The sequence below is a fragment of the Lathyrus oleraceus genome, chromosome 5 (genome assembly GCF_024323335.1).
Source record: "Lathyrus oleraceus cultivar Zhongwan6 chromosome 5, CAAS_Psat_ZW6_1.0, whole genome shotgun sequence".
Taxonomy (NCBI): Eukaryota; Viridiplantae; Streptophyta; class Magnoliopsida; order Fabales; family Fabaceae; genus Lathyrus; species Lathyrus oleraceus.
The window spans coordinates 167,564,461-167,577,810 of record NC_066583.1 but is presented as its reverse complement, the minus strand read 5'-3'; the positions used below and the strand labels follow the sequence as shown (position 1 = coordinate 167,577,810).

The 13,350-nt window shown below is 35.4% G+C and overlaps 1 protein-coding gene across 1 annotated transcript; it reads right to left on the bottom strand.

Annotated features, from left to right (window-relative positions):
* Positions 1–235: 235 nt before the first annotated feature.
* LOC127080754 (mini-chromosome maintenance complex-binding protein) lies at positions 236–4,926 on the bottom strand. Its single transcript, XM_051021058.1, has 14 exons — positions 4,644–4,926; positions 4,456–4,569; positions 4,261–4,374; positions 4,043–4,165; positions 3,917–3,964; positions 2,948–3,073; positions 2,675–2,830; positions 2,409–2,483; positions 2,179–2,292; positions 1,817–2,019; positions 1,591–1,726; positions 1,195–1,422; positions 815–882; positions 236–738 (listed from the first exon to the last, which is right to left on the bottom strand). The coding sequence occupies exons 1-14, from the start codon at positions 4,809–4,811 to the stop codon at positions 624–626; spliced, it is 1,788 nt and encodes a 595-aa protein (XP_050877015.1). The 5' UTR covers positions 4,812–4,926; the 3' UTR covers positions 236–623.
* Between the last annotated feature and the right edge of the window lie 8,424 nt (positions 4,927–13,350).

Below are 13,350 nucleotides of genomic sequence, written 5' to 3'. Positions count from 1 at the left end.
TCCTATAACATTATCATTAAAGTAAGATTTTTAACATAATGAGTTCATCTTTACTATAATTATGAATAAATGAAATAAAACAAAAATATCTTATTTCTATAATTACTAAAGACAAAAATTATTTATTCCACCAACTCATAAAATAAAATAAAAGTACTCTCTCAACTTTTAATTTTTAATAATATTTAAATTTCACCAACTAATTAAACAAAAACCAACTAATTAAATAAAATAATTAGATAGCAAAGAATTATTTAAAATAGTAAAAACAGCCTCATACACGATAAGATTAAAATATTTTATGCTAAATAATAATAAAATATTTTAATATTAAATATCTTTAGAGATACAGGTCTTACAGAAATTAGGGGCTTTCTGAGAAATATTTGGAGAACTAAAATTTGCTAAAAATAATTAGATGGACTCTTGTTGATTATTCATTTCCAAAGTGAAATGGCATCATATTGCTTTCACCAAATGCAGAACTTATGGAATCAACTATTTGATTCTTAGTAACCCTCATTCATAACTTCATATTGCTGCGTAATAGGACTAGCATTCATTTCCATGAATTTACAAAAGAAATTAAGGCGTCAATGGTAACCTTGTATTCCTTGGCCATTTCACTTTAACCTCTCTCTGCGGAGTCTCTCCAATTCCTTGGCCATTTGCCAATGTTCTAGTGACATGCTGGTCTCACCATAGCTCAAAGACATGAGGCGGCCCATTGTTAACCACCTGTTCAGATAAAAAAAATAGGTAAAGATATGCTAAGAGCAAAATACTACCATACATATTTAGTCACTCACTATACCTGCTAAAATCTTGGATACTCAAGCTCCTATCTGCTTGTATTGCGTCAACTAAATCACTTTCTACCATCTGGAAACACCCATAACAGGGAAAAGGCTTATTATATGTTCTCATCATAAAGATTAAGTATGTTTGAATTGTCTCTGTTAAGAAAAATTGTGTTTCCAAATAATAATGATGGAATTAGAGTCCCCTAGAATCTGTTGTAAATAATTGAGTACTAACTAAGATACTTATAGATTGCAGTGGATAATGTAAAAATCATATCTAAAAACTTCAGTTCATTAATATTTTGTTACATGTAAGTACCTGATCTTTAACTGGTTTAGTTCTATCCTAATGAACCTTGTTTAATAAAACTGATATTAGCACCACTCATACCTTCTCCATTCCTGATTCCATACAGTGTGGCAATTGTCTAACAGTGCCTAAATACCACCTCCAAGCTTCCCAAGTTTCTGCTGACACAGCTTCTGAGCAATTGGTTGCAGAAGGCCGGATAGGTACAATTACATCAGCTGGCAAGATATTTGATTTCCCCTCAGACAAAACTAGCAGTTGGACATCAGTTGCCATTTCCATTTTATAGTACTTGAAATCATAATCCACCTGAAATCATAGAGGATGTCATCACCATCTTTGAAAATAAATACAAGCAATTAACAGAAAATGGAAAATAGTGTTTTTTTACATGAAACAATATTCATAGTGCAGAAATTTATCTCCAGAATGAAAATTCACAGCATAATTGAACACATGACCATGCAAAAAGATTACCTTTTGCATCTCCATTAAATTTTTCAGCAAACTGGCATTCTCTACACCTACAGAATTGAGAGTTCCGGCTTCTAATTGTGTCTCATCAACAATTAAATGAGAACCTTCAGCTAGTTGCAAGACTCCAGTTTCTAGTCTGGAGCATTGACAATAAAACTTGTAAATATATCTGTATGCTACTAGTAAGAAGTCTGTGATCAGAAAGATTATCAAAATGAACACTTACCTATTTTTATCATAATTCTTTTTAGGAGCAAGAGATGCAGTGTTCAAGTATTCCACTGTAAGGGGTATGCAATGTGTGAAAGGCACGAGGTTTTTGATGGCAAGGTTTAGTTGCTTTCCAAATATAGACGCAATTTCTTTGCTAAAACAAGTAAAATTTACTGAAAACTTTCCAACAGCAAGAGCATCTACCCTGGCTTGCACCTGGTCAAAAGCAAATTAATCATATACAAACACTATCAAGAGTGGAGGGGGAAGGAACTGTGATGGTGTCTAGAAAAGGGAAACATGAGACAAACAATACCCAAATTATTTACAATGCTTGAAAAGATAGAAGAGGGTGATCTATTAAGAACTGCATACCTTGGATAGGAGATGTAACAACATGAAATGAGCAGCTACATCATCATTGCCTAGAACAGCTGATAGATGTTTTAGCAAAGACTCCCTGATACCTTTGACCAAGTCAGGTTTTGGCTGTGAAATCAAGCACATGCATTCTTTATCAAGGTGTTTTAACTTAAGAACTATCCCAATTCAAGATGATAATTGCAAAAACACATTAGTCATGAAAAATCCATTTGGGTTTGTACCTCTATAATAGGTGTATGCTGAAGGAAGTCCAGAATCGAAAGTTTCCTGTGAATAAGACAATGAAGCCGTGGTACCTGCAACATAGAAGAGAAAATTGCAAACAAGCCTGTTAAAATTTAAAAACCAGATGCTGAGATGACATGGGAACATTATACAACTGCATATTTAAACTTATTTTATGGCAAATTTAATTGGAACAGCCACGTGCAAACCTCTTACTATTCACATTGACCAAGTACCCTCTGGGGGAATGATATATACATACCTTGTTAGGTGGGAAATTATGCAATGGATCTTCACTAAAGTCATTCAATAAATCCCTATCTTCACAGTCGTCCTGAATCTCTAGATCAGATGTAAGGATACCCACAAACTCAAAAATGTCATTCAGTCTCAGTTCAGACTCTGGCGTATCATATATCTGGCATAGTACCAGAGGTAAATGAGGAAATAGATATGCTATAATTCCATCAAATTAAATAAAAAAAGTTAATCTAATGTATCATAACATTCTGAAACCTGATGAAATAAACCTTACTTTCACAATACAACTAGTTGAGTTGCCATTGAGACCAGACATTAAACTCGTACATGAGCCAGCAATGTCAGGTACAGCACCCTGAGATTGAGAGGCAAGGGAAGAGCGTTCGCCTTCGCCTTCTCTCTGTAAAAGAAATAGTAAGACCAATTCTTTAAAAAGCAAAAATAGAAGGTTGAACCAATTACCAAACTGAAATAGCTAACTACTCCAGTACATGGAAGTAGTTACAAAATATTAATCAACTAGTAAGCATATTTAAACAATTAACTGGAAAAAATACTACTAGATCTATTATCAGACAGTTATTCAGTATAAATCATAACATTCAAGTTGCAAACTGAATAGAATACTAAATAAACAGCTCATGATTTCATAAATTGGAACTTGTAAACTGAGTAGAATACTAAGTGCATGTTTGGATTGGCTTCTACAAGCCCCAAAAGCACTTCTATTCCACTTCAACTTGAAAAATGATTTTTTTTCTTGCATGGGTATTTTTCCAAAATCAATTCTCCTCCTCCAAAAGAAGTTCTCTTAGAAGCTACAATTACTAGCTTTTGAGTTTAGTAGAATCAATTTTACATTTATCATATTTTATTTGTTACAACTCCTTTTAATTCTCCTCATTTACCCTCTTTAATTTTCATCAATTACTTCTTTTCTTTATTATTTAAAAACTACCCATACAACATTAATTGATAACAATCACTTTTATATTATTGTATCCAAACACAAATCAATTCTCTCAACACGCCAATCCAAACACACACTAAATAAACTGCTTATCATAACTTGTTAAACTAAATAGAATATTGAAAATGAAAAGTCGGCGAAACTGAAATTGAAAAATTAACATAATTTCTAAGAAATCTAAACAATATATCCAAAAAGATAATTCTTGGATGATTCTATCCTATCAATCAAATTGTTAACACATAATTGGAGTTGGATGAGAGTCATTCATACCATTCTTTTAGTATTAGGAGAGCCCTCAACAACCTCGTCATTCTCAACCTGTAAATGACAGTCAGTAAGAAAGTTGAATAAAAAACTCCCAATTAAATATGAAAGGCAGGGTTAGCATGAAAATACATGCATGTCGGATGACTCATCATCTCCTCTCCTCCTTTTTTCTCTTTGATCAGATGTACAATCCATAGATAGATTAGCATCTGTTTCTGGTGTAGATTCTGCCCACGGACTCAATCCCGGAATCTAAGCATAAATAAATGTTAAACCTTGGGAAAAAAATCCAAAGTGGCACAAGAAAAAACCTAGAAATCGAGAGCAACAACAAATGAAAAACTCACCGGAACACAGTAAAGCAATCGACGTTCCCAGATCTGGTTATCAACAGAGGAACCAGATGGAATAGGATATTGAGAAATATCTGAAAACTTGTTAGTCCTCCACACGGAACCATCCTTCAATATACATTCACATACCCAAAATCAATCTCCAATTAAGCAAGCAATTAGAACAATAAAGATTAAAAAAAAAGCTACCTTAAAAGTGCCAACATAAAATTCGTTTCCCAGCATGTCCTGAATCATCCCACGGAATCGAACAAGAGTATTGGGCTTGACGTATTTGATTGTAGCTGGGGTGAGAAGCGGAACCTAATAGATCATAGGGTTTAGTCAAAAGTAAATAATTAGGGTTTAATGTTGGAAGAGAAGAAAGTGAAGGTTACCTGAGAGAGTTGTGATTGGTCGGAGAGAAAGTGGCGGAAGAGATTGATGGCGCCCCAGTCGCGGCCGTTTAGAGTGGTGGGATCGGAACCGGAGGCTATGGCAGTGTCGAAGGTGGATCTGACGACGCCGAGTGGGTTCGCGAGTAAATCGTATTGTGGGCCAACCATTGTGAATCAGTGAGTTGTAACTTGAGAGTGGAAAATGGAAAAGGAAATGAAAATGGATATCGGAGTTCGTAGCGGTTAAGTTCTGTGCAGCAGCTTTGTAGGTTTTCTGTTTCCCGCCAAATCTTCTTGGCCCGATCCTTCCCGCCATTTGATAACCTTCCTCTATAACATTTTTTTTTTTTTTTTTTTTTAATTTACTAAGGTATATTGTGTATTTTTTTTGTTATTAGAAAAAGAATTTGTAGAATGAGATGTTACAATTGTTTGGGTAATTGACAAGATTTAAAACATGGTGATATGTGTCACTTATGGGTGGCTAGGAGGCAGTCTGTCATATTTAAGCTCGTTCGAAAGCGGAACGGTTTAACTTATGCGTTTGAGTTCAAAAGTCGAGATTATTTTATTTACTAACCCGTCAACGTATCAAGCCTTTTTTTACAAATTGATTTATTATATAATTTATAAAGATTTTAATCATTATCAAAAGATCGACAAAAGATGTTTTTGAACGATTTATAATAGAACTTTAACAAGTCTTCAACAAATTTGATTTTTGGGCATCTATTCATATGACGATTTAGTGTTGTGGTCCCATGATTCTTATCGTCCGCCCTAAACACCTTTTCACAAACATTGCACTTTGCTTTGTCAACGTCATTAGCATCAGGGTCAATTTTGGTGAAAATTTTCCAACACTCAACAATGGTCATTTTAAACCTCTTAGTTTCAAGAGTTTCATCACCCTCTTTTTGATGATGACAACGGATATCTCAAGGAGGTGGTAACAGAAACAAATACAAGTATTTTTTGAGTAATCCCCCCCCCCCCCTCTCTCTCTCTCAATTAACCAGAGAGTATACTTTACTCCCCCAAAGAATCTACTTCTCCCCTTTTGTCATAATTAAAGCACGTGAATCTCATGTAAAAAGGAACAAGTTACCTTATAGTTACGGACATGAGCAGTTCATAGTATGAAGTAACAAATAGGATCTAAGATTTTATTTCTCTCCAAAGAAGGTAACATTCAACTTTGAAATCAACCAGTAGGTATGCTTTGGCGAACTTCTTCCCCTTAATTATTTCTCAAACATAACTCAAAAGTCTTTTAAGCTTTTTAAACTGAGAGGGAATTATATTGTTATACTTCTTTCTTTCTCAGATTCTTTCCGATGGATAATTATTTCATCTTAGGAAATCTTTTTGACAACTTCTTTTTATCCTCTTTGGGCCTTAGAATAATATTGGACTATAGGCATGCTGTATTTGACACCCTTTTGCTCCAAAAGAACTTGAAACTCAACCATAGGTTAGTAAAAAATAAATTTAATTGACTAAGCATTTAATAAATCACTTACTAGAGAATCAATCAGAGTTTTTCAGTTTTTTAATCTCTACCAAGTGTACTACCTCAAAATCACAAGGTAACTTAATAAACTTCCCCTTTCAAAGAAACGACAAGCCATCGTCGATTTTCCTTCTCTATGAATCATTTGATATGAGAGTTGGTTCAACCATATGACTGATAAATCCATTATAGATTTTTCATTTTAACCCTTTAATAGGTTTTGTGATTGCAGTTGTTGAATGATGTCATCAACGTTAACACCTTGATCACTTCCGTTAAGAGATATCATCAACATAAAGAGCATTTTGACAAACGTCATCCGGTAACCACTTCTTCTTGTACACCTAAGATATTTCAAGAAGCTCTCATATCTTTTGATATCATAAATGTACATTCTAAAGGAGTGTTGAGATGTATTTCCTTTAGAAACATCTTTATTAAAATTCTGAATGAGATGATCCTTAATGGTGTGTCATTCTTTAGTTAGACATTGATTATCTTAAGTTGACTTCTTTGGATTTTTTCATTTGGACTTTTGACATTTTTATTTCTTGTGTTTTTCATCTTCCAATGATGTTCTCTAAGGGATACCTGCAAAAGTAAGAACACTTACTTCTACCTATTAGGGGTTAGTTCACTAGAGGTATTATGTATGAGTTCTTCCATAGTCATGGTACTTTCAAAAATGGGTTTTAAAATTAGTTAACATTAAGATTTTTATTGGCCATGCATATAGAGGAACATACTTTATTACCTTTGTTACACAACATACTTAATATTAAGTAACTTGTGAAATAATGTTATAATTAATCAGAACAACTAAAGGGTAATATTAAGGATCTTACAAAGACTTAAATATCCAATGATTTTGTCTTGTTCTTATTAGGCAAATGGATTTTTTCCTCATAGGAGAGGAATAATATAACATATTTATTTCCTTGCTTAAATAGCAAATGTCGGTATCGTCATCTGCATTGCAATTTGACTTTTTAACCTTTGGTACCCATATTTTTTTGTGTCCTTTGATATTAGTGGAGTACATATTATGAGTAGACATCTTTCTATTTTTACGTTCAGAATGTTCTTTATAGAAATGTGAATGAGGATGTCATTCTTTTCTCTCATGACTTTTTTTTAATGAAACAAAACATGCTTATATGTCTGTCTTTATTACAATAATTATATTTTAGGGTTTTAAATTTAGATGTTTGTTTGGCATTGCAAATATTGCTACAAAATTTATTTTATTTTGTTCATAACCAACCATATTGTAAGATGATTTTTAGTTACGTAACAGAAGACTCATGTTTTATTTTTCTCTAGTGAATTTATCAAGAGTGTTTTGAAGATCGTCAATTTTATTTTTCAAAATATCATATTGTTCACACTTGATATATTCGTCTAAGGCTTTATGAGATGAGGAAGATACATGCCCTAAGCACATCCAACAATCCTCCGCTTTTAACGTCTGAAAGATAGCAAGGCAATTATTCCTCTCCCCTATATATATAAAATGACGTCATTTAAGGTAACGAGTTTTAAACACAATTTGAATCCTCTATCATTATTCATACACTAACTTGAGCATCAGAGTGATAACCTTGTTGATGTACCCCCATTATGTCGTTCTAGAAGCTCTCATCCGCTGCAGCTTCTACAACTCTTCCATTTATGGTTCTGCAATGGAACAATTTACAAAGGTTATGATTTGTACACAAATAAATTATATTTTACTTGTGTTTTGATGCATACTTAAATTTCGTACATATGTAAGATGTTTTTAGTATCAATTAGATGACTTAAACATGTGCATACATTGATATTGTATTTTTCATTGTAATGAACCTGTGTTCCATGAGGCTATGGAATGAACTTAACCAATCAATATATTTCCATGTGTATCCTATAGTTCCTCATATATAAAAACAAAATAAAAACAAAACAAAAACACTAACAAATTGAAATACTCTTCAACCATGTATATCAAGAGTAATGTCTCACACTATAACACCAATGTAAAAAAGGAAACTACATAAAATGACAATAACTATAGAGTTTGCATCATAATAAGTGCATCACCTCAACAATAATATAATCCAACAAACATATCAGGTTGATTTTTTATTTTATGTGCCATTAGCATCCAACTAACAATCCACACATTTAAGAGTTACCATAACAACTATGTCATGATGACTTCGATTCATCTTAGGATCGTACACATGGAAATTGGTACAAAATTGATTCCAGTACACTAAACATGCTTTAAGATTGAGACTCTACATTTAAGTGAACATTTCTCCTTGAGACAATCGTATTAGAAGAAATTAAATTGTTGAAATAGAAAGATTGAGTTAAACCTTACCTTAAATGTGTGTGCCTATGGAAAGGAAGAAGAAAAAATAGAAGTAGTGGCTTGGATGATAGAATATAACAATGATGAAGTTGAGGGATAGGCACAGTGGCATATGAAACAAATGGAAAGAAACCTAGTTTTGGAAGGATGAAATATGATTATATTTAAATAAGAATAGGGAATGTTCCATTTTTTACCAATAAAGAGGAAAAGTTGTGGATTGGGCTCATGAAAGCACTGCCCAATTTTCATTCTAAGTAAAAATAAATTTTAATAAAAAATATGCGGGCAAAACCCGCCCTACCCCACATTCGGCTAATTTTTAGGCGAGTTAGGTGGGGACGAGCCAACTTAAGGCACCAAACCGAAAACATATGCCTGCCCCACCAAAACTGGTGGGTCAAATGGACCGACCCCAACACAATTGACTTGTTTTTTCACCTCTAATGTCACTTAAGTCCTAGTACAATGTAAGATCCAACACATGGGCGACCTAAGAGACAAGTAGCCAAAAAGGTAGGCGACCTAGGAGATACGGAGTCGAAAAGGTACAAATTGGCAGGAGTATACCAAAGGTCGACATGTGGAAACATGTGTCACCTAAGCCTTACTATGATGGATGGCCCATCTCATAGGCAGTTTAAGAGACAAAGAGTCAAATGTGTGGCCCAAGAGACAAGTAACCTACAATATATATATATATATATATATATATAAGGAGGCTAAGACTAAACTCAAAATGTAAAAAATTGGGTCAACCAAGTTCTTATATGTTTAGTGGCTTTAGAGATGGACATGCCTTAAGTACACACCTAATAAAGACTGATAAAGACCCTGTAGACTTTTATATGACTGCGACATGTATGATCCTCTAACATTTGTTCTTCGAGACACCCATAGCAATCTTAAGGTTATAAGTTCTTGAAATCCTCGGGACCTTGCTACAAAAGCCTAGCAAAAACCTTAAATTTAGGTACACGTTATTATTCTAACGTAAAACCACTTCACTTAAGATTGTTACTAACTTGAATGGCAGAGTTTACAAGTACTTTGCACACACTTATTTCACCATGATCTATGATAAATATGGTCCTTCTTCACTAGAACCTATGACAAAATTGATTATTTTTCCACCATGACCTATGACTTATCTGGTCTTTCTTCCATGAGGACCAATGACAGAATTGATCTTTCTTCCAATAGAGCCTACGACAAATATGGTTCTTCTTGTTGGTGTAAGCCCTAAAGGCCAATACTTTTGGTACTTGTATCGAATTATTTATTAATAATAAAAGGCTTTTCTTTATTACGTTTGTTTAATAAAGTCCCTAGAATAGCTAGTCCGTTTAATGTATCAAGTGTGACTTGATCATGAGATCACATTAAACATAAGGACATTATTCTTAAAGTATCCATAGTCGAGCTTTATTGTGAAGTGGGATAACACTAAAGCATTAAGACTATTATGTATGTAGACTGATGATCACATCTCATGGATCATGGATAAGAAGTTATCAAGTCTTAAACATAGGTATGAATATTAAGAGTAATATTTATACTGGATTGACCCGCTATGAGAATACTATATAGAATGTTATGCAAAGTGTCATAAGTTATTCTCATGGTGATAATGGTGTATACCACTCTTCGACCTGAAACCACTATGGACCCTAGATGTAGAGTCGAGTGCTTTATTGCTGATCAAACGTTGTCCGTAACTGGATAACCATAAAGACAGTTGATGGGTACTCCACGAAGCATGCTGAGGGACATGAGTGACCTAGATGGAATTTGCCCATCCTGCATAACAGGATAAATGTCTATGGGCCCAATATTGAACTTGACAAGGATGACACGGTCTATGCCTTATGTTCAATATAAACATAAGGGTAAAAGGGTAATTATGCACATAAGTATTATCACAAAAGGATTTGTCAGATCACATGACATTTTCGTGTCTTGGGTAGCAGTGATGTGTTGCTAGATACCGCTCACTGTTTATTATGTTAAATGCGTGATTTAATATAATTGTCAACGTCGCGAAAACCTACAGGGTCACACACAAAGGACGAATTGATGAGAGATAGAGTAACTAAGGAACGCCGTAAGGTACGGTGCACTTAAGTGAGTTGTGGAACATCGTAAGGTACGGTGTACTTAAGTAGAATACGAAATATGGTAAGATACCATGGGCTTAAGTGATTTTGGGCATATTATAAGATATGGGCCAAAATACAATTAAGTGGGCTTTTAGCTTGAAGCCCACACAAGTGGTTCTATAAATAGAACCCTTGTGCAGAAGCATTCATTGCGGTTGCATTATTTTTGTTCTCTCTCTCTCTCTCTCTCTCTCTCTCTCTCTCTCTCTCTCTCTATTATATATATATATATATATATATATATATATATATATATATATATATAATATATATATATATATATATATATATATATATATATATATATATATATATATATATATATATATATATATATATATATATATATATGTCGCAGCCCGAAAAATACGGTGGTGCGAAAAAAACAACCGGCGAGAAAGAAATGACAGAAGAGTCGCCACCGTGCGTTATTTATCCCAAAGGAGGGAAAGGAAACGCTCGAAGTAAACCTGGAGAAAGGAAAGGAAAAAGACAAGGTCTCGCAACCAAATCTTGGGTTCGGGAGTCGATTATGCGAAGGGAAGGTATTAGCACCCCTACGCATCCGTAGTACTCTACGTGATCCACTCTTGTTGTTCTTGTCTAAAGGGTGTGTGTTTATCTAATGTACTATTTACTAAAAGGGTCAAGGGTAAAATGACTCGCACGGATGTCGCATCCACTGCATACGTATCTCATCTGAGCATGAGAATCAGAGTCTTCGTAGCTCGGCTACCTATGGGTAAAAGAGATGTGTGCTCGCTAAGACATCGCGTCTTATGCCTACGTATCTCATCGGGAATGAGAATCAGAGCAAAACGTAGTTCAACTAACTATGGGAATAAGGGTCTCGATTGCAACTAGGGCAAGAGAAAAGGAAAGGTCTCGATCGCAACGAGGGCGAGAGAAAGGATCGCAACGAGGGCGAAAGCAAACAAGGATTAGTTGTTAGTCGTTAGTCAAACTCGGCAAGACATCGCATCTTGTGCCTACGTATCTCATCTGAACATGAGAATCAGAGTTGCCGTAGTTCGGCTAACATGCACACAAACAAACACAGGCAAACGTGGAGCCTGACTGCCAATCACTGGACTTACATCAGCATCCGAACCAAAACACACACAAAGAGGCAAACGTGGAGCCCGACTGCCAATCACTGGACTTATGTCAGCATCCGAACCAAACAAACTCACAAAGAGGCAAACGTGGAGCCCGACTGCCAATCACTGGACTTATGTCAGCATCCGAACCAAACAAACCCACACTGGAACCCAAATGCCACTCGATGGACTTACATCAACTTCCGAGCACACAACAACACACACAAGGCGGGTTGAGACACAAAAGTTGAAAAAGAAAAAGGGCGCCCGGAGAGACCTCGCACGGTCTCCTGCCTACGTACCTCATCTGGTATGAGAATCAGGGCGACGTAGTTCCCCTACATAGGGATACAGGACTAGCCTAACCAGATAACAGAGGGAGACACAACACTAGGGAGACTACGACTCGAGCCTAGATGTTGTCATGCAAAATCATCCCTAAGTTAAGGTTTCTAGCTAACTTGCACAGGAAGCAAGCTTATCCTAAACATGACTTGCACAGGAAGCAAGTCAAACAAACACACAAGCACAAGTTGCACACACTATACACAAGCAATGGGCTCATACAAAGGTTAAGTTTTAGTCGAGGGGTCATATCAACCTCAACAAACAAACCACTGTGACTGGGTAGTGTTAGCTCTTAACCTTGCCATTGAGGGGCTAAGGTGAAGCAAATGAAAGGTGAGTGAAGATAGGACTTCACAGCTCTTATCCCTGGTCTGGGAGAGCTTAAGACAAGAATGTGTGGGTTCAGAAAGGGGGAACCCTTCTACACATTTGAAACTGACTCAACTGTACAATTGTACAAGATCTTGGGTTTGTATCTGCAATGCATCAACACAGTGGTGTGAGCAAAGCAGATAACACACAGAATAGCAGGGGATAGATTGCGTATCCCTTGGGTTCTGCCAATTGCCTTTTCACTTAGGAGGTCTTTGACTCTATACAAGGACAAATGTAAACAGTCACAAACATTGCCTCTTAAGGAGGACTTCAGACAGTTGCCTGGCCAAGTAACAGGCCAGGTCTTCCAGACTACATGAAGATAGAAAGGTATACCTCAATGCAAATTGCTTATCAAGCAAAGCAAAGCAAAAGTTCACAAGGAACTGAGCAACTAAAAGCACCTGAAACCAGTCAGACAACATTAGTACACAACTTCAAAATTAAAGCAAAAGGAAACAAATATCAACCAGTCAACACAAACAAGCTAAGTGTGCAATGCACAAGGCTCAAGGCATGTGAGCCAAGCAACCTACAAAACAAATGGGTTAGTCATGATAAACAAGCAAACACAACCAATTTGTATTGGTCTCATTGGATAATTGTTGGTCAACCTGAAAAAATGAACTCAAATGTGAGTAACGGGACCACTAGGACAAGCCTAGGGTCAAAAGGGGATGAAAAAGTTAAAACAGCAAATGGCAAGTGTCCAAAATCATGTTCAAACAATCAAGAAACAAACCCAATTGGTTTTACATTCATATCAATCATCATCATCATTTCATGAACAAATTAGGTCAAGGCATGGCATTTAGAAGCTCATAGAAGTCAACAGCAAGACTTGAATCAAAAGCAA

What these genes read in the sequence shown, in the direction of transcription:
- LOC127080754 (XM_051021058.1), bottom strand. Translation starts at nt 4,811, where the DNA reads ATGGTTGGCCCACAATACGATTTACTCGCGAACCCACTCGGCGTCGTC. An exon ending in AGCATACACCTATTATAGAG is followed by an intron (nt 2,293 to 2,408) that starts GTACAAACCCAA and finishes TTGATTTCACAG; the next exon opens with CCAAAACCTGACTTGGTCAA. An exon ending in TGGAATCAGGAATGGAGAAG is followed by an intron (nt 883 to 1,194) that starts GTATGAGTGGTG and finishes GGGTGTTTCCAG; the next exon opens with ATGGTAGAAAGTGATTTAGT.